The sequence below is a fragment of the Octodon degus genome, unplaced genomic scaffold (assembly GCF_000260255.1).
Source record: "Octodon degus isolate 3935 unplaced genomic scaffold, OctDeg1.0 scaffold00283, whole genome shotgun sequence".
In the NCBI taxonomy this organism is placed as follows: domain Eukaryota; kingdom Metazoa; phylum Chordata; class Mammalia; order Rodentia; family Octodontidae; genus Octodon; species Octodon degus.
In genome coordinates, this window is record NW_004524859.1 from 854,500 (window position 1) to 878,033 (window position 23,534).

General features: G+C 45.0%; 1 protein-coding gene across 1 annotated transcript; it reads left to right on the forward strand.

Moving 5' to 3' along the window:
* The first annotated feature begins 2,855 nt into the window (after window positions 1-2,855).
* Window positions 2,856-9,408, forward strand: Ms4a2 (membrane spanning 4-domains A2). Its single transcript, XM_004646910.2, has 7 exons — window positions 2,856-3,166; window positions 3,935-4,055; window positions 4,865-5,002; window positions 6,862-6,918; window positions 7,768-7,923; window positions 8,245-8,343; window positions 9,179-9,408. Exons 1-7 carry the CDS (start codon window positions 3,105-3,107, stop codon window positions 9,272-9,274), a joined length of 729 nt encoding a protein of 242 aa, XP_004646967.1. The 5' UTR covers window positions 2,856-3,104; the 3' UTR covers window positions 9,275-9,408.
* The last annotated feature ends 14,126 nt before the right edge of the window (window positions 9,409-23,534 follow it).

Genomic DNA, 23,534 nt, shown 5'->3' on the forward strand with positions numbered 1-23,534 from the left:
AAGGTCAGTGAAATCCCCTCAGGATTTATCCTGAGATCCTGTACCTCAGATTGTAGATCCTTTGTCAGTGTCAGCCATGTGGATGAGTCACGGCCATTGGTTGGCCAATGTGCTCCCTGTGAAAGCCTGAGAGAATGTTTTCTCTCCATGTGACTCTCCTTAGGCACACTCTACATTACCAATCACTTTCCTCTTTGGCCCCATAATCTCTTTGATCAGAAAATTTGGGACACAACCGAGTTACATGACGTTACAGTACAAGATCTCATATGTCCTGAGTCTTAATTGACCTTGGAAGGCTAGGGCCAAAATGTTGGCTTTCCTTGCGGCCCTCCTTTTTCTCTCATTTTGGTCTGCAAACTTAGCTTGTTAACCATCCAGAAGACAAGCTTATTGTTATTACCACACAACATAGGCTGTTAAGCTTAACCTCACTATCTGTCTGCATCTCAAACATCTTAGGCATAACATGGAACAAATATTTTTCAAGTATTGATATGTTGAAGTTTAAGTCCCTACAGAATATGATGAAAAAACATTTAAAAATTAAAGTATATTTTAAAAATAGGCATAAAGAATTATATAATTCTTACATTTACACATCAGTCCAGAAATCTAACCATATACAATCTTGTAGCAGGGCAGTCCCACAACATTTCTTTTCCTGTCTCCTGCCTTCATTCACCACCTCCTTCTTTTTGAACTATCATCTACCCAAGAGACAGCACAGCAGCAACTGGCATGTCATGACAAGCAGCCAGTATTCAGAAGACCAGAATGACAGGCACTCCAAGCATGAACCTACTATTATAAATTGCCATCTTCAATGCAGTTGCTTAGTTCACAGGTGTCTGTATATATAGTTAGTCAGGGTGAGAATCCTTCCAATTAACTGCTAGATTCAAAATTTTTGTGGAGATTCTCAGGATCATTGCCTTACTCATGTTGTGCATATAACTGTATGGCTTGCCCTGTCATGTTTCCTAGCTCTTCTCCTTGCTCTCTTTTCATTGTCTAGTCCTAAAGTTCTTGCTTTCCTTTTAGTTGTATTATACCTTTCTACTTGTATTTCTTCTTTTGAGTTCTTATACTAGGGAGACTATATGATATTACACATGTGTGTCTGGTTTATTTCACTTATGAGTATATGTTCAAGTGGCATCCACTTCAATATAAAGGCTTCGAGTTTATCATTTTTTATAGCTGAGTACTACTCCATTATATAAAAATACCACATCTTTTTCATCTATTCCTCAGGTGATGGGCATCTTGGTTGTTTCCAAGATTTGGTTATCACAAATTGTGCTGCTATAAACATAGAATGTGTGCTGCTTCTAGTGTCATATCAATTACTGCTATACTCTCTCTCAATAAATGTTTGTTTAAAAAAAAGTAATGAAGGAAAACAAGGAACAAGAAAAAATGTCATAGGCTGTCCTGCTACAATGTTGTATATGGTTAGATTTCTAAATTTCTGTGTAAAAATGTGTAACTGTTTTTATTTATCTTTTTTCACATTGTGCAGGGATTTAAAGTTTAGCATATCAATGATTTATGGAAAATACCTGTTCCATGTTATAGTTAAGGTGTTTGATATTTAGACAGATAGTGATGCTAAGCTCAACTACCTATGTTGTAGGGTAATAATATCATTAAGCCTCTCTTCTGGAGGGTTAACAACTTAAGTTTGCAGAGCAAAAAATTAGAGAAAAAGAAGGGCTACAGGACAGCCAACATTTTATCCCTAGTCCTTCAAGGTCAGTGAGAACTCAGGACATTGGAGAACCTGTACTGTAATATCCTGTAAATCAGAGGTGTCCTGAATTTTCTGATCAGGGAGATTATAGGGCCACCGAGGAAAGTTATCAACCATGTATATTGTGTCTAAGGAGAGTCATGTGGAGAGAAAACATTCTCTCAGGCTTTCACAGAGAGCAAATTGGTCAAGCAATGGCCATGACTCATCCACATGACTGACAATGACAAAACATCTACAAACTGCAGTACAGGGTTTCAGGATAAATCCTGAGGGGATTTGACTGAACTTATCATATACCAAAGTTACATTTCTTGATATATAGGTCTTGCTTTATCTTGGTCTTAACCATCCAGCATAAACGTATAAACATGAGGTATAAAAAGTAAAGCCATATTAATATGCTGAGCTATAAAAGGCTCAAGTCAACAACTTCTGACATTGCCAGTCCTGCAGAAAACCCAGTGCTATTGTGGTCCACTGGACTATATTGGCTTATTTTGCTGTAATCACTCACCTACAATGTTTGAATAGCAATGGAATGCCCATCTCTGACAAAACTAAACAAAAAAGGGGGATATAAATGAAGGACCATTTTGTAGTGAAAAAAAATCTGTATATACAAGTTAGTAGGATAGATACACAGCTACTTTCTCTTAGTTCAATGAGAAGAAAGATTTTTACTAATAGTGTTTAGACAAGATATCATGTTTGTATCTTATACTATGTATAATTACTATGAAGACAATAACATGCAGTGTATTAATTGTTGTAACTGTCCTACTAAACTGTTTTGGAGGTTATTGTAACCTACTAACCTACTTGACTGTCTTATTGCTATTTCTTTCCCAATGAAATTAATTTAAAAAAAGGTAAAAATAAAGTAAGATAAAATAAAATAAAATAAATAATTGTAAAAAAAAAAGAAGGGGGTACTCTAGCCAGCCGACCCAGGAGTGGCTGGGCTGGGACACAGTAGAGCTCTCGCGGTGAGGGGGGCGCCGCCCTTGTCTTCTGCTCTCTGTTACCGCTTCCTGGTAAAATGTTTCCTGTTCAGGTTCTATAAATCCTGCTGGGCTTGGGCAGCGTTATACTCCAGAGGCCTCAGATTGCCTCACTCCATACTTTCCCTCTTCAGGGGACCTCTCAGTTTTGTCAGCTCATCGTAGGGAGAAAAGCTCTCACACTAGGGTGGGAGAGTATCAGATGAGTGGCGCAGGCAGGAAGATAGCCATCTGTGTCGTGACCACGCCGCCCCAACCGCCTGCCGAGAACCCGCCGGGAGAGGAAGTCCTCCGCGTCTCAGTTGAACAGCGCTCTGCATTCCTGGACGGCTTCCTTGACAGACATGGACACCCAAGACAGGAGCAGGGCAGAGCTTGCGCTCCCAAATCCACAGGAGCAAGCTGGGTAAGCGAAGGCTGCTGTGTTCTGTTCTCCATCATTTATCAGGCCAGAGAAAGTCACAGTGCTGGGATGACAGATGCCAATTCATGGATGTGCCCATGGCCTCACCTAGTTTACTTCAGGCATTGGCCAGGAGGTGGTGCCTTCCCAGAGAGTCTCTCCCTCTGGCAGGGAGAAGGATTTTCACTCTGCTTGTACGCTGGTAGTAATAGGCTTTCTAACACTAGCGGCTCATGTTTTGGGTACGAAGAAGTGGTCTGTGTCACTCCTGTAGTGCTCTTTCCTCTGGGGCTGGCATATAGCAGGGGACAGAAACTTTACAAAAGACTGTGATTGGTCCTTGGGAAGCTCTCACAGTGCAGTGCTGCTCTGAAGATAAAAATGGAAATACAGATTGAATATAATCAGACGCACTTGTATGTGAGGGCTGTGCAATGCATAGATAAACATATTTAATGGTCTTCAGTTTTATTCACCAGTGGGGATTAATTGGAAAGCACTTGATGGTAACCTTGTATTAAAAATAAGAGCGCTAGCATGATTTTTGCTCCGCTCTGTCCAGCAAGTCACTTGGCCTTCCCATCTTGCTGTCCACCCACGGCCGTCCGCTGAGCCTTACTGTGGCTGGCAGCGCAGTGGAGATTGCAGCTACAGGATTGTTTTGCTCAGCACACGAACTCAACTCTCCTTTCTGTGGGGCAGAATCTTTCATGTTTCGGTGTTTCAAGTTACCATGTCTCCTCCTGGCTGACCTTCTGTTGCATTTCACAGCGTACCTGAAATCGAGCTCTTGGAGACCTCGCAGGAGACTGCTCCGCAGCAGAAGTCCGCCCCAGCCCCCGTGAAGCAGACGTGGTCATCGCTTTTGAAGAAAGAGCTGGAATTCCTGGGGGTGAGGGGGTTCCTCCCACCCTTAGTGAGCTGAGGTTGTCTCGAGGCAGAAGTATTTGATTATGCCAACGGTTTTCTCAGTGACGTTCGTGAGAAATAAAACCTTCCCCAAACTCTGGGCAGCTGAGGAGTTGGTACTAGTTGGGTCATGCTGGGAAGAAGGAAGGATTTTCTAATGAACACTACAAATTGTTGCAGCAGGAATGGCAAATAGCAGTGATGGGTGCTCAGACTCTGATATACCAGGACTGCACAAATAAAGGCATAAGGCGGGCATCGGCCATTCATGCAGTAAGCCATACCTGTGTTCAGCGCTTCCAGCAGCCAGGGAATCACTATACCCTGAGCACTTCTCAGGATGGTCAAGACACTTTTTTTTTTCCTTTCCTGTACCAGGGTTTGAACTCAGGACCTTGCATTTGCCAGGCAGGCACTTATTCTACTGAGCTATCTCCCCAGCCTTGACATCTTTTCAGTTTTTTTTTTTTTTTTTGTGCAGGGTCTCACTACACAGCTCCAACTCGTAGTGATCCCCCTGATCTCCACCTCCCTGGTGCTGGGATTACAGGAGTGCGCCACCATGCCTGGACTCCATCTCAGCTCAGCATGCCCGGGGGCAGGGCTGGTGTGGTGTGAGGTATCAGGGATCAAACCCTGGTCCCTGCGCTTACCTAAGCAAGCACGTAGTCTGCGGAGCTATATCATTGGCCCCCAAGCACTAAAACAATATTTATTCTCAATTATAAGGAAATTGATAGAATCTGGGCAAAATAGCCTCTAGCTTCATAAAACTCATGTGTTTTTCTACAGGTCACGCAAATTCTGATTGGTTTGCTATGCCTTTGCTTTGGAATAATTGTCTACTCTGTACTTGATATTTCGAACTTTGATGAAGAAGAAATGTTTTCATCATTCAATGCAGGCTTCCCATTCTGGGGAGCAGTGCTTGTAAGTATGTGACTGTTTCCGAAATGATGTAGAGCATGGATTTTGTTTCACTTGGGTTTAGCCAGTCATGCACCTCCAGTATTAAGATGATAGAATTATTTAGACCAATACGTAATATGTATATTTTCATTTTATGAAATGCATTTTCATGCATATGTTCATTAATCGCAATGAGACAGCTTCTTATTGCAGTTAACTATGGTCACACATTTGGGATACTTTTATGAAATGAGAAACCGCAGATTAGTAAGTGTTAGGTGGTTTTCCCAAGGGATGTTTAGCTAATAGAAGTATAACCTTAACTTCCAGAAGAGCCAGCTCTAGGAAAATGTCCCTCACTCTGTCTCAGTAACTCACACTGTTGTGTGAGCAGTTCATATAATTTTATCTATCAATTTTTAAAAACAAGTTTAAAGAGTTATTTCTATGAAAGCTTTGGGGACAAAATTGCTCAGGGGAAGAGGATAAGGACTCCCACCACATCCCAGAGTGCCCTCTTTGCACTGGTCCCTGCTGCGCTGCATGAGGTCCACGCTCCCCATGTGGCGTCCTTTCGTGTGCATGACACATCTTAATTCCTCGCCCCATCTGCCTTCCTCCTCCTCTGCCCTGTCTGCCAATCCCCTTCCCACTTAGGGAAGATTGCTCTTCCCTCCTTCATATGCTCTATCTTCTATTTTGCTCATTACTTGTACCTTGGATTTCTCATATAAAAGAAACCACACGATTTTATTTATTCATTTTTGCCTTTGTGAGACAGGGCCCCGCTGTGCAGCTGAGGTTGGCCTTGACCCACTTGGGAGCCCAGGCTGGTAGTCACAAGGATCCTCCTGCCTCAGCCTCTGGAGTGCTGGGGTTAAAGGCATGCATCACCATGCCTAGCAGATACCATGTGACTTTAAAACTTGTGCTTTTGATCTTTTTCCAGTTAACTTTGTGGTCTCAAGGAGCATCCGCTTTCCTACAGTGGCTCCAGCTTGCCCCGCTCTCCAGCAGGGCGGTGCTGCACTGTGCATGCTCCGCCTGTGCTTTGTCTGCGTCCATGTCGATGGGCATGGGCTACTTGCAAGATTTACTGTGCTCATTGTGCTGCTAGAAACGTAGGGAGACTCTTGGGCTTTCTGCCTTGGGTGCCCCTTAATCGCCGTGCTGCATGGGAACTCAGGACCAGCAGAGACTGCATGGTCCCACAGCTTTACTGAGGAAGAGCTGACACGCAGTAAACTGAAAGTGTGGAAGGAGTTTCATTTGCTGAATTTTTGACTCAGATGTGCCTACATATACAAATTTCAATACATCAACATAACAAGCTTATCTCTCATTCCAAAAATTTCGTGTGCTCCGTCTGAACTCTGTCCTGCTCTGCTGTGTCCCTGTCATCAATCAATCACTGGCTTCCTTCCTGTGACTGCAGTTGCAATTGCATCTTCTAGGGCTTTGTAGAAGTGGAACTGAGTAGCATGTTCTTTCTGCTTACTGTCTTCTTTCGCTTTTATCATGCAATTATCTATGCTGTCATTTGTATCCATGTTTTGTCCTAAGGATATAGTTTAACTGTAAATATTACGGTGTCTCACGCTGCTCGATACTTAGTGCTCACATCACTCAGTGAAGCCTCTTCTCGAACCTCTGTCATGTTCTATGTGACATTCCTCCCCATGGCCCTTTTCATTCCAAACATTTAGCTCACTTTGTGTCTTCCAACTCCTACACAAGCTGGATATTTTAAGGTTGTAGACATCACCAGCCCCCAGACCCACAGTCAGCCTTGCTCGGCGCCAGACAAGCGTGAAGACTTTTGGGTCCCGGAGGAGAGCAGAGCAGAGACTAACCATATTCTTTTCCCTGGCTTTGGACAGTTTGTGATCTCTGGAGTTTTGTCACTTCTCTCTGAAAGGGGAAAGGCGATATATCTGGTGAGTCACATTTTGTCTTTGTTCCTCCTCAGGGTGGTAAAAGGGTGGAGTTTTAGGAACCTGAGGGAGATGAGTCTACATCCTGGATAGTATAGTGTGGAGACGTGATTGTTTAAAATGTACGTTGCATTGGAAGCTTTTTTTTTTTTTTTTTTTTTTTGGCACCCAAACTCAGAATCAATAGAACCACAAAGCGTGTTGTGTCATCTACACAATGAAGTCTAACTACTTTGACCCTGGCCCTTAACAGTTTGTAAACATTTTCTTTGGCACATGTTTGCAGTATATAATGATGATGCTCAGGTGGGGAGTTGGGACATGTCCCTGCGTATCTGGATTCTTTCCTTCCTTCCTCCCTTTCTCCCTATTTGCAAAAAAAGATGATCTCTCTGCTTCCTCTTCTCTATTTTTATGTTATATTTACTTAGGGTTTCTCGTAGAAGAGGAAGCCTGCTATATTTAAGCTCGTGCGAGCACTAGTTTTAGAGCGTCCCCACTCGGGCAGTGTTCTTGCGTTTCAGTGGTCACGTGATCAGGCGTGTGCAGTTAAGGAGACTAATTTGAGAGCAGCCGCGCCCGTGCTATTTGTCCGTCTGTCTAGTGCTCGGGCACAAGCTAAGCGCACGGCCTGCCCCTGAGCTACCTCCCCTGCCATGCGCCATCCTCACTGAAGGCAGCCTAATAGGACAGCAGCAGATGCCCCTTCAGCCGGCGGTTGATCTTCCGGATTTCCCCTTTGAGCCCATAGTTCCACCAGTGCGGAGTCTTAGGTGCGGCCTGCCCTGAAGCGCAGAGTAGACTCCTGGCTGTGCGGCCGGCACGGGCCCAGGCGTGCTCTTCTCTCCCCAGGCTAGGGGGCGGCTGGGGGCCAACACCCTCAGCAGTGTCGCTGCGGCCACCGGCATCATCATCCTTGTCCTCAACCTCAGCAACAGCTCAGCATACGTCAGCCACTGCGACAGACTCGCTGAGAGTGACGATTGCCTTGTGGCTTCATTTGTTATCGTACGTATTTCTTGTGGAAAGGCTAAAATCTCCGGTCCCTCTTTTTCTTTTCTGTGGTCACAGTCCTATCTCTGAGGACCGTTCTGTAGGTCCATGCTGTTGATACGGGGGGACCCTGACCCCTCCTCCTCCTCCTGTCACCGGATAGGGTCCTCCACCTGGTGGTCTCAGAGGCCCGGTCTGGTTTCCCTATGTCGGTGTCACTTCCTGACCACTGATTATGTGGGGGTTGGGGGTGACGAATGCAGGGTCTGCTGGGAAGGAAGGCGCTTTGGGGACACCTGTGACACTTCTCGACTCTTGCTGGCTGTTGTCCCACAGGAAATTGTGTGCATGATGCTGTTTCTCACCATCCTGGAGTTTTGCGCTACGGTGTCGCTCACCATCTATGGGATTGGAGAAGAATGCCGGGGGGAGAAGGTAAGCAGGAGCCAGCGTGGGCGCGGACAGCACGCAGGATGACTCGAGCCCAGGTGTTACCAGTGTGGTCTGGATTTCCTGGGGAGTGCTTTTACTAGAAAATGATTTCTCTGTTTCCTGAACTTGGCTTCCGTGACTTTTGCTGAGAAGTAGTAGAGATCTTACAGCACACCCCCCAGAGTGGTAGGAAGGGGTCAGCACACCCCTCGAGGGTGAGGAAAGGGAGTCTTTACACTTCGAGCGTTTGTGCAGTTCTGCAAGTGTGGTGAGCTCAAGAAACACTGGCACTGGAGGACCTTCAGGCCTCTGGCCCTAGTTCTTGCACCACGGAAGCTTCTTATACTCATTCCTGTCCCCCCTTTTCTTCTCCTCTTTCCCTTATATTGCTCCAAATCCTCAAGCTTTCCTTACTTTGTAATTCATGAGTAAAACTGCATTTCTGCCCCTTCACTCACCCATCGCGTCCTTGGTAAGAATCACCAGGGCGAGCTGCGCATATGCTGCAGACCAGCGGGCGAGGCACAGGGCCTCTGTCCATCTGCTTCCTGACGTGGTCTATGTCCAGCCTTGCTGGCCACTCTCCTCCAAAGTTGAGTAAGACAGCGGATGTGCCGCAGTTCAGGGGCAGACGCAGAACCCGCGCACCAGCCTGCCTGGCATGGCCTGATAGCTCTCGGGTCCAGCGGGCCAGGAGATCTGACGTGGTGTTCTGGAGATGGAGGGATGATGAACAGCAAGGTGTCGGAACCGAGAGCAATGGAACCAGGGCTTGGGAGCAGGTCTCGCAGAAATGGAAAGTGCTTGGTGGTTGACACAAAGCGACCTTTTCTTCCAGCTTCCAGATGATCGTCTTTATGAAGAATTAAACATTTATTCACCCATTTATAGTGAGCTGGAAGAGAAAGGGGAACCATCTCCTGCGGATTCGTAAGGACTGAGCACCCAGGACGTTCTGAGTCCCAGTGCAGGGTCCAAGAGCCAGACCCTGCTAGGAGGCATCTGCAAGAATGGCTGTTCTCTGTGCAGTCTGTCCATTCTGCATTAGAGCGCTCTTCTGGATATCAGAATTTTGTTTGCTTCTTTTATTTTGTTTTTAAAATGTATTGTTGTGTCAGGGTCTCACTACACAGCTCGGACTCATAGTGATCCTCCTGTTTTCAGCCTCCCTAGTGCTAGGATTACAGGCGTGCACCACCACGCCTGGACTCTGTGGCTGGCTCAGCCCCTGCCCTGGGAGCAGGGCTGGCCCAGCATGTGGTGCCGGCGGTTGAACTGAGGTCCCTACACTTGCCTAAGCAGGCGCTTAGTTCGCTGAGCTATCTGGCTGTCCCTGTTTGCTTCTTTTTAAGAAAATTCTTATTTTTGTTATAGTCCTTGTTTGTAGCACACAACGATCACGTTCCTGAGGGGCGTGGACACCGTGCATCTCCACCCTTGATGAGTCCTATCCTTCCCTCTCTCTGTCCGTCTGTCCCTCCCCCTCCCTCTCCCTCCCTAGTTTCACTGTCTCTGATCATCTGTGTCCCCCTTTCCCTCCCCTGTAGACACGACAGATCCCCATTTTCTATTCTAATCTCACACTCATCCCTCTTGGAAGTCAGCATGGAATCAATGAGCTGCACTGTGTGTCTGTAACTGTGCAAGAAGGGAAAGCAAGGAGGCTGAGTGCTGAGCTAAACTCTGAGATCTGGTGAAGCCTACTTCTTCCTTCTCTTCAGAGTTGCCATAGTACAGGACTGCGACACCTGTGCCCCGTGCATGTGCACACCGGCCATGCAGCTGTAACTTACAGGTTGCAGGTTGTGCTATGTGCAAACATGTGTGCCTTCCAATCACAGTATGCTTTTTGTGGAGACACAAATATTTATAAAAATCTTTAGTCTGACCAACCTAAAGGGCTTTCATTGGTGCAGTGTTGTTCAGTAGCCTTTGTGGATTGGCGAATAGGTGAGGGGAGTTGCTCAGTATCTGAAGGAAAGGACAGGTGAAAGCAGAGAAGCTGTAAGAGCAGAGCTCGGTTAATGTGACATTATTTAGGCATAAAAGAGACTAATGACACCCTGGAGGCAATGTATTCAGTGGTAATGGACAGACCCCATCTAATGAAATGATCATAGCTAAGTCATGCATAAAGGAGGGGTAGATCTTATGAACAGATTAAAAATTACAGGGTAAAGTTAGACAACTGATGTTTAATGTCAAAGGAGAACCCTTAGTAGTGTTGAAAAGTGGTAGATGTTCAGAAACATGCATGGTGGAGAACGAGTAGGGCTAGACATAAACTAAACTTGGGTGTAGATTTTCATTTTGAGGAGAAGGCAAATGCAATTGGAGTGTGCATGATGGTGCCCAGCACTGGGCTCCAGTCCTGGTATCACTGGATGGCTGAGGCTTGGAGCCATGGTATGGGGCTTGGCTATTAGATGGGGTCTGGAAGTGGGAGGGCGTGGAGGAAGGAGGGCATAAGGTAAAGTACAAAGGATGGAAATAGGGTATGTATCTGCACCTATTCCCCACAATAAATATATTTAATATTGCTAATAAACATAGACTAGTAAAAATTAAAAAATTAGAGAAGCAACTTGACACTCTAAGAGAATTCTTTTGAGACTGGAGTAAAGCTAGATTTAGCTTCACATGCCTAGAATCAGAAGGGGAAAATGAAAATGAGACTGGGGAGACACAAAGTTTAGTCAGAACATGTAAAACAGTGGAGGGAGGCCAAGTGTGGAGAAAGACAGAACGACAAGAAAACAGTTGATGCTCAGAGATGGAGAAAGTGGGCATGGATGGGCAGAGGGCCTCATGGTCAGTCCACTCAGGGGACCGGTGAGAAAGCAGCAAGAGTCATGAGCACAGAAAGTTCCAAGATGATTTCCATGGCTCTTGTCATGGGCAGATGAACAAAATGGGGGAGGGAGGGAGAGATGGAGGGATGGAAGGAGGGAGGCAGAAAGATTGTTAGCAAAATGATAGAGGATTGGGTGTAGAGGGTCAGCAGGAAAAGTGAAGCCAAGTGAAATGATTTCGTGGCTCTTGTTTTCATATTTAAAACAATAAGAAAGCAGTTCATGACCTTAGCTCAGGTAGAAAAGCTCTGAGGAAGCTGAAAACTGTGCTGTCGGTCACCTCGCTGTCACTCAGCACACCCACACTCCCGGCACACAGAGAGCTGCTGGTGTGCTCTGCACAGTGATTTTCCTTTTTTTTTTTTAAACTGAAAATTGAACCTAGGACCTTCATGCCTCATGAGCCACATCCTCAGCCCTTTGTAGTTTTTCATTTTGAGGCAACATCTCAGTAAATTGCTAGATGGCCCAGCCTAGGCTTGAACCTGTGATGCAAGCTTTCAGTCTTTCATTGCCCGAAGTTGTCTTCTAACTTTCAACTTACAGGTCGCCTTCTTCACCTGGCCACTCCGTAGGCCCTCTCTTGGCCCAGCCTTAAGTTCTCTTGCTCAGCTGCTGCAGCCCAGAATGAGGTGTGGTCGTTAGCAGCATGTCTGTGGTCTCCGTGTGTGCCAGCATTTGTCTCATACACTGGACGTTTGCAACTTGATTTCTTGTCTGTTTGTGTTTGCATGTGAGGTTGAGAGACTGAGTGAGGACAGTAGAGAGTGGAGCATCAGCTAGGCGGGGCCAAAGAACAGGAAGCTCCAGAGCCCTCAAGATCACAGGGTACAACTGACTTGGGAAGCAACACTCACCGCCCCTTTTTAATGAATAAATGATGTTAAAGTTGAAAGGAAACGTGACTGTCATTTAGTCCTACCTGAGGAATGGATAAAAGATATGTGGCATTTGTTTATAATGGAGTATTACTCAGCTATGAAGAAAGATAAACTTGAGGCTTTAATAGATAAATGGATGCAACTAGAGGCTGTGCTTATAAGTGAAATCAGCCGGCCTCACATGTGTAAACACTATATTATCTCCCTAATATAAGAACACTGTAAGAGTGAATAAAATTTGAAAGGTACAATAGATATAGTGAAATGGAAAGAAACTGGACATAAAGAATAAACAATGGAGACGAGAGAAAGGAGAAAAACAAAGAAAAAATATAGAAGGGGAAAAACCATGTAAGTATGTACACAGGATAGCAGAGATGATTGTACTACAAATTTCTGTGAGGTTTGAAGGTGGTAGTTAATGTTTAAAATCTTTTACTCTGACCAACTCTAGATGCTAATACCTGTAATCTGAGCAGCTTCATTGAGGACAGCAGCATGCAACATAATAACCAGCGTTGAATACTTTTCATCTTGTTCTTTTAAATGTGCATCATCTCTAATGTCACATCTATTATTTTTATACTCTCATTAAAATTCATAAAAATGAAAAGTAAAAAGGACAAGGAAAAAAGTTAAGGTTTATGGAAAGGAAGAGTTAATGTTTAACTGCTTACTCAGTCTTATATGCCTGTATCTAGTAATCTGAGTGACAAATTTGATGATAATAATATGTAATATGACAATATTACATAATTTTGTTGTTAATTTTCTGTTCTTGTTTTGAAATTCTGTACCATTTTTATTGTACTGCATTGCTTTGTTTTTGTCTTTGTTCTTGTTATATATTTTTTTCCTTCTTTAAAAGAAAAAAAAATTAGTCCTAACCCTAATTTATTTGCTGTGCTATTTGAAGTTGAGAAAGAGGTCTGTCTTTGTAGACCTACATTGGTGAGGGCTTTCCAGACAGAACAAATAAGCGATGATAGCTAGCTTGTTAGCCAGACGATAGTTAAGGGAACTTAGGACAAAATCAAAACAGAATAAACGAATCCTACACTGCTGGGGAGAATGTAAACTAGTGCAACCACTATGGAAATCAGCGTGACGATTGTTCAGTAAACAAAAGTAGGAACTCCACTGGGCCCGTCTACTTCCCTTCTAGACCTCTTCCCAATGAGCTCAAATCATTCAATTTAGGGGATGGTTTTAAGTACTTATCGGTGCTGAGCAGTCCCAAGACAGCTCATAGAGCTAGGTACAGGAGAGAAGCAGTATGCACGGAGAGAGAACTCAGTGCGAATTTATACCTGGTGGTCTCCAATACTATTATGGTTCTCAACATAGAAACCGGACCAGAATCTAATATTAAAATTTATAAGCCTTTTATTACTTGGCCTGGGACTGCTTGACCATACTCACGCAGGACAGGAGAAACAGCAAGGAGCCTTAGAAGTATAGAGGTTTTAAAGCTAGAGACCACATCCTGTTTGGCAAACAAATTGGTCATCTAACACAGACAGAACAGCACCTTTAGGGATAGCGTGACCATTACTCAACATACATTTTTTTCTGGGAGCGCTGTTTAGTTCCCGTTTAACATACATCTGCGTACGCGTGGTCTTGACTACCACAGCAATGTGTTCCAGTTGGTTAGCAGCAACACCTTAGTTATTTTGTTCAGTTAGAAACACTTCAACCTTTACTTTGATTTATTTTGTAGGGCTGTTTTGGGAACTCTTTCTACTGATGATTTATCAACAGTACACCAAGCCTCTTGCGGTCTTACAAGGAAGCAGGGTCACAGAAAGTTGAACAGAGTAATTCCTCACATTTAGTTTTACATTAACTCCTCACAGTCCCCACTGGTTCTTGTACATGATTCAGATCCTTGATTTAGTAAGCATACTGGCCCTCGTGTTCTGTGAAAGGTTCATAATTTGATCTTGATACCATTAGTTTTATAGACTGTACTCGGTCTTGTACATATTTTACCAAACAGTTAATAATGTGGGGTCCTACAGTTAGGCCTAAGAGACACAGGGGATCAGGCCCCATGAAGGCAGGCATCAGATCATTTATCTAAGGAGACATCTCTGGCTGACTTCCTCCATCTACCAATCAAGCTTGGCAATGAAATAAAATCTCTGTAACAATGGGTCTGCTGGACTAGCTTCCGGCTTGGTGTCTCTGGGAGGAGAACTCTTGAAGTGGGCAGAGTCAGCTAGCCCTCTGGAGTCGGAATGGTCTTTATGCTCTTGGCCAGCATGAGATCAGAGTCTGAGCAGGTGGGTTTTTCTGGAACTCGAGGTGGGAGGACAGGCAGTATCCCTAGTGGCCCCACTGGTTTTTCTATTGCCTCTTACGCTGTAATATCGGCCAGGGCGTTTCCCCAGCGCACTGGAGAACCCAAGTGAGCATGCAGTCAAGATGACATCACATGGCCCCTCCCATCTGGGCTGGGGGGTCCTTTTCCCCAGAGTCCCGCCAAAGTCCTTTGCAAGGCCTGGAGTTGCTGTTGCAGGTTCGGAGTCCCAATCTGTTATAGTCCCTCCAATGCCCGCATCAAGGGTGGCAATCTTCCAAATAGGATTTTAAAAGGAGCGAGCCCATCGCAGTATGGGGCGCAGCGTGGCAGCAGCAGGGCCGTCAGACGCCCTGACGCCCAGTGTGCATCTGTCTCCTGGCACAGCGTGGACAGGGAGTTGTTCAGGGTGCGCTTTTACCACTGCACTTGGCCTAAGCTTTGGGCTCAGTAGGCAGTATCTAGCTTTTATTTTATGCCCCAAACACTGGAAAGGCTCTGAATTACTCTATCCACAAAAGCAGGCCCAACTCTCTCACCACGCTTATTCAATATAGTTCTGGAATCATTAGCTACAGCCATTAGACAAGAGAAAGAAATAAAAGGAATAAGAATAGGCAAAGAAGAAGTTAAATTATCTTTATTTGCGGATGACATGATACTTTACTTAGAAGACCCAAAAAACTCCACCAAGAAGCTACTAGAATTAAAACAGAAATTCAGTAGCATAGCAGGTTATAAAGTCAGTACCCAAAAGTCAATCGCATTCCTCTACACAGACAATAAACACACTGAGAGGGACATTGTAGAAACAATACCTTTTACAATAGCACCAAGGAAAATGAAATACCTTGGAATTAACCTAACTAAAGAAGTCAAAGATCTTTTCAAGGAAAATTACAGTACTCTGAAAAAAGAGATCCTAGAGGATTTCAGAAAATGGAAAGATATCCCATGCTCCTGGATAGGAAGAACCAACATTCTGAGCCCACTATAATGGGGAGCCCATACCAGGGGATGATTAGTTTTATCAGTGTCTTTACTACCTCTCTGGAGGTCTCAGTTCTGGTGGGCAGGGCCTCTACCCATCCTGAGAAGGTGTAAATTAGCACCAACAAATATTTTTGTTTCTAACCATCGACTTGACCTCAGTGAAGTTTACCTCGACATCTTCAAAGGGCATGGTTCACTGTCAGCAGATGCCTGGTTTATACTGTGGGTGAGAAACTAGATTATTGTTCATGTAGTTTCTGAATCATGAAACGTCACCCATTTTTTGATGCCCCTTCTGGCTGGCCCACAGTAACTCAGTTTCAAAGTATTTGGGTGGCTGAAGAAGTGGCGCTACCATGACATGCGTCTCTGGCAGGGAGCCCCGCGGGTGTTTGCTGTCAGGTCGGCAGCCCTATTGCCTCAGCCTTTTTGATGCCCAGGACAGTGTGTCACTGCCACTTTAGTGGACCGCCGATTTCCATATTGTTTCCATCTGCAAACAGGACGAGCTTGGGGTCCTGGAGTGGTGTGCCCTGCAGGTCAGGTCTTGTAGAGTAAATAGCCTCATGGTCTCTACACAATCTTGCTCTGGGGGTTCTGATGACACTGGAAGGAGGGATTAAGGATTAATGGCCTGTATGGTCTCAAGAGTTAGATTTTAAGGAGGGCTGCCTGGTACTGGGACAGCCTCATGCCAGAGAGCCAGCCACTTTTTACTAGCGTCCTATAGCAGTGTCTTTACCACATGGGACATGAACACACTCACCTTCTGTCCAGGAGTGAATTTGTCAGCCTCTTAGTACAGCAGCTGGGGCAGCGGCCTGTAAGCATGATGGCCGCCCAGCAGCCACATAGTCCAGTCTTCAGACAGACAGGCCACGGGGCACTTGCATGGCCCTGAGGTCTGAGTTAAGACTCTCCTTGTAGCTCCTTTTTTCTCATGAACAAACAGCTGAGAGGGCTCAGTGATGTCTGGTAGGGCCCGAGCTGGAGCCCTTAAGAGTTTCTAAAAAGGATATCAAGTCTGCATCTTGTACAGCAATTAACCACTAAGAAGAATGTATGCAGTGTGTTAATTATTGAAACTGTCCTACCTAATTGATTTGAAACTGTCTCATTGCTATTTGTTTATCAATAAAATTATGGCAAAAAAATAAACAGAAAAAAAAGAGTTTCTTGTTTAATCCTCAAATGCTTTTGCTGTTCTGAATTTCAATCTAAGCAGGAGGCCATTACCTCCCTTCAGGGCTTCATACAAGGGGTTAGCCACAGAGACAAAAGCTTGACACCTGAAAAAACAAAGACTCACTATTCCCAGGAACTCTCCTAACTCTTTTTAGTCCTCGGCTCCTCTAGCTAACAACAAATCATCTATATACTGTAAGAGAGAAAAGTTAGGATTGTTGGGGCCGGGGAGATAGCTCAGTAGAATAAGTGCTTACCTGGCAAGCACAGAGTCCTGAGTTCAATTCCTGGAACTGCCACAAAAAAAAAAAAAAAAAAAGGATTGTTATTACCAAAGGTACCAGATTCTTTAATAAAACTTTTCTAAGAACAGTAAGGTGAATTTTGAATCCTTGGGACATCACGTCCGTGTCGCTGGCACTTGTGCGCGCTTCCTTTCTGGATCCTTCTGTTAAAGGCAAACAATTCCTGGGAAGCAGCTGCCAAAGGAATACAGAAGAATCTCTCTTTAAAGCTAACGAAGCATACCAGATCCAGTTAGGTGGGAGCAGACTGAGGCATCTTAAATATAAAAAGTAACCAGAGAACTGTTATTTTTTATCAGCTGCGGACATTTCAGTAGTTAAATCCCTGCAGAGTGTTAACAGGCAACAGTTATACTTTTGCAATTAACATTTGATATCTATCTATCTATATCTATCTATCTGTTTAACATAACAGTCAGGATGAAATTTCAGTTTAGTTATCATGCATATCACATATCACATAAGTTTTTTTGTTCGTCTTGGCTTAACATGGAATATATATAGATATAGATAGATATAGATATTACTTAGACCAGCGGGTAACTCAGGAAAAAACATGTTTTAAAGTCTATATTTAAAGCTTAGATAACAATATATAAATCTATAAACACATATGCAGATAAAACAAATATCCTTACAAAACCAGAGTGCACTCAAGTATATTTTTGGCCAGGTTAAATTAACAATTTTTTCTGTCTACATTTTTGCTGTGTACTTTCTCTACTATGAAGCAGTAACTTATTTCTGCAGACTTTTTCCTTTTGTAGTTTGCAGCAGATAACCAGTAGAAGCACGGGCTGGGGGAGGGGACTCAGAATCCCCTCCTTGTGACTGCATCAGCTGAGCAGCTGCCAAAGAGGCTGGGGGCAGGGAGAGGTGTGCCCTGCCCCCAGCTCAACAGTGCGAGGAGCAGTAGAGAGCGGGAGAGAAAACCCAGAAGACGAAGCAAGAACAGCAGCTGCAGCCCCGTGGCTGAGGCTCCTCGGGGCGCCACAGTGCCCAGAAATCCCAAGAGCATGTTTCCTGTTTATCCCCGGACCCATCAAAGCTCTGAATCATGCAGCCCAGGACAGTCGGTTTGCTCTGTACTGTTCTGGCCATAACAAAGGTCCCAGCGAAGCCCCCTCTTGATCTACACATACAGTAGAAGTCCAAGACTAATGTAATTTGACACAGCAGCAATAACCACAATGCAATGGGGCAACTGAGCTAAGTCTGCGCCCTTCTGCATTTCCAGGTAGACTGTCACAAGAGGCAAGAAGGGAAAGAAGAACAGAACTAATACCATTGCCTTTGCCCTGGTGCAAGTGCAGCTGAGGACGGGCACACTGGGGACAGAGAACAAACAATTCAGACTAGCAACAATTCAGACTGGACAACAACATTCTGGGGAAATTTGGTTTTCTTTTCTTTTTTTTCCTCTGACCTCTTTTTTATTAATTCAAAGTCTCGGCTGGATTTCAAACCAAAACAAATGCCAACACTTCCATAGACTTCCTGGTAAGGCAACACAGGGTTCCCCCTGCAACAAATTCAAAAAACAAACCTCACGGGGCCTCCAGCCCAAGAGAAAAGGAATACAGGAATATTTATCTATGAAGAAACAGACTCTCTCAGTGAGGGAGGCAATGTGTCAATAGCATCTCAGGAGTACTCGGCTGAGAGAGATTGATACAACTTCCATGTCTGGAAGTTAGGGCCCACCAACACCAGCTTCAAGAGAAGAACAAAAGACAATCAAATTTTACCTAATTTACCTGTGTCAAATTACATTAGTCTTGGGCTTCTATTGTATGTGTAGATAACAGAACTTATCAGAGTAAGTTCTGTTATTGTTTTCCACACTGCAGCATTCCATTCCTTCAGCCACTTTGGGGTATTTAGCCAAAATCAGCTTGTGGCGTCCAAACCACCTAGAAGTGGCTTGCAGGCACGGAGGCCAGGTGGGCCTTTTGAAAAAGTGTCTTGTCCATTGAGATCCTGAGGCTCCTGGTCTGAAATCTTAGACATGGTCAAGAATACCTTGTAATGGGACAAAGAAGCACAAGTAGTCTGACCCATAATTACAAAACAACACAACCAACAGACAAGGAACAAAGACAAACAAAACAACAACAACAACAACAACAACAACAAAAACAAACACCAAAGACAAATACAATGCTCTGGTCCACTGTCGAGGATGGAAGCAGAGTCCAGGGGATTTCTGTTGTGTCCAACTCCTCCTGTGACTCACCAAGGGACACCCCAACAAAACTAAAAGTCTTACCAGCAAGAGGTGCCAAATGGCTCATATTGTTTGAATCAACAAAGAATTTGAAAACTTTCAGAGACCTGATTAAGTCTAGGGCTGAAAAATCTCCCTGGCTTACAGTTCTAAACAAACAAACAAACAAACAAACAAACAAACAAAAAAGTAGTTTCTATTTGATTCCAGTTAAGAGGATCCCGGATGAGCCCCCAAATGTTATGAGTTCCCAACATAGAAACCAGACCAGAATCCAATATTAAAATTCATGAGCCTTTTATTAACAGGACTGGGACTGCTTGACCATACTCATACAGGACAGGAAAAACAGCAAGGAGCCTTAGAAATATAGAGGTTTTAAAGCTAGAGACCACATCCTGTTTGGCAAACAAATCGGTCATCTAACACAGACCGAACAGCACCTTTAGGGTAGTGTGACCATTACTCAACATACATTTTTTTTTTTTCTGGGAGCGCTGTTTAATTTCCATTTAATGTACATCCATGTATGCATGGTTCTGACCAGCACAGCAGGGCTTTCCAGTTGGTTAACAACACCTTAGTTATTTTGTACAGTTAGAAACACTTCAACTTTTACTTTGATTTATTTTGTAGGTTGATTTTGGGAACTTTCAGTCTATTGATGATTTATCAACAGTACACCAAGCCTTCTTGTGGTCTTACTAGGAAGCAGGGTTACAGAAAGTTAAACAGAGTAATTTTTTTACATTTAATTTTACATGAACTCATCACAATATTTGGCAGAACACTGCTGAGTGCGTGGATGGGAAGACAAGAGAAGCCACCTCCAAGGATTAAACAGGACACTCAGTCAGCATCAGAGAGAGCTGAGGAGGCAGGCTGTCACCACAGGCAGACTGGAGAAGCCCACTGTTCACAGGGCACCGGGGAGAAAACCCAGAGAGCCCCACTCTGTGTGTTACCTTCCTAGGGTGGTAGTGATGAACTACCCACCAATGGGTGTCTTAAAGAACAGAGATGTGTGGCTGCACAGTCCTAGGGACTAGAACTCCAAAAGCCCTGTGTTAGGGAGGTTGGTCCTTCCTGGGGACAATCTCTCTCTCTCTCTCTCTCTCTCTCTCTCTCTCTCTCTCTCTCTGTCCCCCCATATTTGGTACAGGGTCTCACTACACAGCTCACACTCAGTGATCCTCATGTTTGCAGCCTCCCCAGCACTGGGATTATAGGTGTGGGCCTCGATGCCCAATCTCTGTGGCTGGCTCAGTGTGCCTGGGGTGGGGCCGGCATGGCATGTGGTGCTGGGGATTGAACCCAGGTCCCTGCACTTACCTGAGCTATCTCGCTGGCCATCTGAGGGACAATCTCTCCTACATCTTCTATAACTTGCAGTGGCACCAAGTGTTTTGTGATTCTTGGCAGTGGTCTGTCTCAGCCTTTACATCGCTTGTGCATCCCTGTGAATGTCTATCCCAGAGCTCTGCTTTTAGAAGAGCGCCAGAAATACTGGATTAGGGGTTACTCATCTTAACTTGGTAAAATCTGCAAAGATTGCAAGCTGGGGACTTCAGGGTGACAGTAGTGTCTGAGCTCCAAAGCCCTAGAACCAAGGAAATCTATGGTGTGAATCTGTCTAACCCAAATGCCTAAGGGCCCGTGGGTCACTGGTAAGAGTCCTTAGGCTCCTCAGCCTTTATCCTTTCCTCTGCATCAACCCATGGAGATTAGGCATCTCCAGTTGGCTGATGGTGGGCCTTGTTTCATCCAATGATCCAAACTCCCAGCCCTTATCCTGATTCCCTGAGCTGCAGAGTTACGTGCAGAGCCTCTGCTAGGGGTCCTTGTCATGCATTCAGCCTGACCCAGCTGTATGCTCCCTTCCTCATTATCGTGCACCCTTAAAACAAACACCCACACCCACTCCCCAGATTTCTGCTTGTCTAGCTTACAGGTTAGCACAGGCGAGCAGTTACTTTCCTTTCTCTAGCTAACAACAGACTGTGACTGGTATCAGTGCTTCTTTTGCTGGTGAAGGGAGCATTTCGCTTTTGTTTTTAGAGAGAAAACACTATTATTTCCTTCTGCTGCCACATTGGCTGTCTCATCTGACAAGCATGTCTGTTACTATGTCACTCTGGTTTATCTCTAAAACTAAATGAATACGTCACTAATTTCTAGGCATCCGTTGCATGTTCCTATGTGCCAGCCCTCGGTGAAGCCTCCAAGGGTTTCTAAAAGTCACACGTAAGAAACTTACAGTATAAAAGAATCTTAAAGGCATAAAACTGAGAAAATGCAGGGCAAGCTTCAGTGTGCAGGAAAAGTGGCCTTGGCATTCCAAACTCTGAGTACTGAAATCTTCCCGGATGTCCTCCTGGGAGAAATAGAGCTCTGATGTGTCGGTGAGCGACACAGAAGCGTCGGCCACCAAGGAGGAGGAGTCGAGCGCAGGACCAGTGGGCAGAGATGGCCACGCCGGAGCACTCCGTCTTCCTCGGCTCACGGACACGGTTTCCATGGAGTTTTGAGGAGCGAAGCGCCTCTCCACCCCTCCCGTGGGGAAGCAAATGCTTGCGGGGCACAGCTCTTGCCCACGGAAGCTCCCTGAGGGACAAAGATGGACCAGGAGAGAGGGCATCCCGGGACACAGGCGCAGGCGAGAGGCGAGCCCCGGGGACAGGGCGTCTTTGCCCTGGACTTCTGCATCTTCCCTGCTGCGGCAATTTTCAGAACGTTGCCGCTGACCTTGAAGGCAGTTTCGAATTCTAAATTTGAGAGAGTAGATTCTTGCTTCGTTTTCCTTTGGAAATTTGTATATTTTTCTCTTTTTCACTGCAGCAGTCACTCCATGAATACGTTGAAGTTCTCGTTCCTCTTGCTCTTATTGTGTGCGAGACGACTCTTGCAGGAACAGGAAAACCAGGCCGAGTGCTGTTGCAGCTCTGCATTGCGGGAAGGCCTCTGACAAAGTCCTGAAACGGACCGCGCCTGGCAGCCAGCAAGCTTCACCTACTGTGTGAGAGAAGCAGGCCGCTGGGCACCGAGCAGGGACGCAAAGTGCGCAGGGTTTCCCTCGCTGTGCTGCAGGGCTTGCACCCCGCCGCCTCCCAGGCCTGCTTCAGGAGGGTAAAAGTAGCCGTTCAAAACCATTTCTTATGTCATGTATTTTTTATCACCAAATCATTGTTAATGTGTTATTCTTATCTCAAAAATCTATACGATATATATTGTTGTATGTATGTTTCTGTCTGTTTTTGCTATGTGTTTATGCCCTGCTTTTGTTTATACCCTTTACAATCAAATAAAATCAAATAAAAAATTTGTTAATTGAATTTTGGAGCTCAGTGCATGTGCCCATTATGTGAGAGATTCATGAAACTCGAATCAGAGATTCTGAGGTCCTAAAATAGGTGAATCATCGGTGGTATTTGAAGACGCGCCTACAGCAAATCAGCGAAGTTTCTTGTTTAATAGCCAAGACCACACGGTCAGGTTAAAGACACCCTCCTGCTTGAGACGGCCGCACTGTGGAGGTCACGTGAGTGCTAACACGACACATGGGAAACCAAACTGGTGACTCCGTGTTATGGTCGGGAAAGGAGAACGAAGCAGAGGAGTGGGTTCACTTGTGCTCCAGACGCTTGCAGTCTCTTCTGTAAAATTAGTAGAATGCAAACTCCTAAAGTCACTGTGAGTGGGGCTGGGGAGATAGCTCAGTTGAATAGGTGCTTGCTTGGCAAGCACAAGGTCCTGAGTTCAATCCCTAGTAGTGCAAAAACAAATAAATGAATAAATAAATAAAAAAAATAAAATCACTGTGAGAAATGACAATGTTAATAAACTTAAGACACCCAGAAGGGTTCATGGAGAGAGGACGCTCAGTGAGTGTCTCCGTACACACTTCGTGCAACCCGAGAGCCTCGCCCGTTCGGAGGGAGGCTGGATCGCGGGCACTGCGCTGTCAGCGCGTTGAGCTATCCGTGAGTTCCTACACCAACGTGCCTCTTCTAGGGCGACTAGGTGAGGGCGGCAGCGCGAGCTGCGACCTGGACGCGTGCATTCCTGTCCCTGGCTCCTCTTCTGTCTCTGCTTTGTGGCTGTAATCGGTTGAACACCTTTCCCTCCACCCTGCCCTTCCCTTATGCTATTTGACTTGACGCTCACTGACCCTGAACTTAATTTTCTGAAAAGCAGGAGCAGAAAGAAATCCCTCCTCCTTTAAACCATGGGTGCCAGGTATTTTGTGACCCTGATGAGAGAATTGTGACTTCCCCATTCACAGATGAGGGGACCAGAGCAAGACAACAGCCAACAATTTGTTATCTGCATACGCAAAATAGTTAGGATAGATATACAGCTACTTTCTTTTTTTTTTTCTTTGCAAAGTTTTATTGATAAACATATAGCAATGAGACAGTTTCAAATCAAATCGAAAGTACAGTTTCA

Bases quoted from the DNA above. Each gene is read 5' to 3' on its own strand.
- Ms4a2 (XM_004646910.2), top strand. From the start codon at position 3,105: ATGGACACCCAAGACAGGAGCAGGGCAGAGCTTGCGCTCCCAAATCCA. The intron at 3,167-3,934 runs GTAAGCGAAGGC...TGCATTTCACAG, and splicing joins AATCCACAGGAGCAAGCTGG to CGTACCTGAAATCGAGCTCT. The intron at 8,344-9,178 runs GTAAGCAGGAGC...CTTTTCTTCCAG, and splicing joins AAGAATGCCGGGGGGAGAAG to CTTCCAGATGATCGTCTTTA.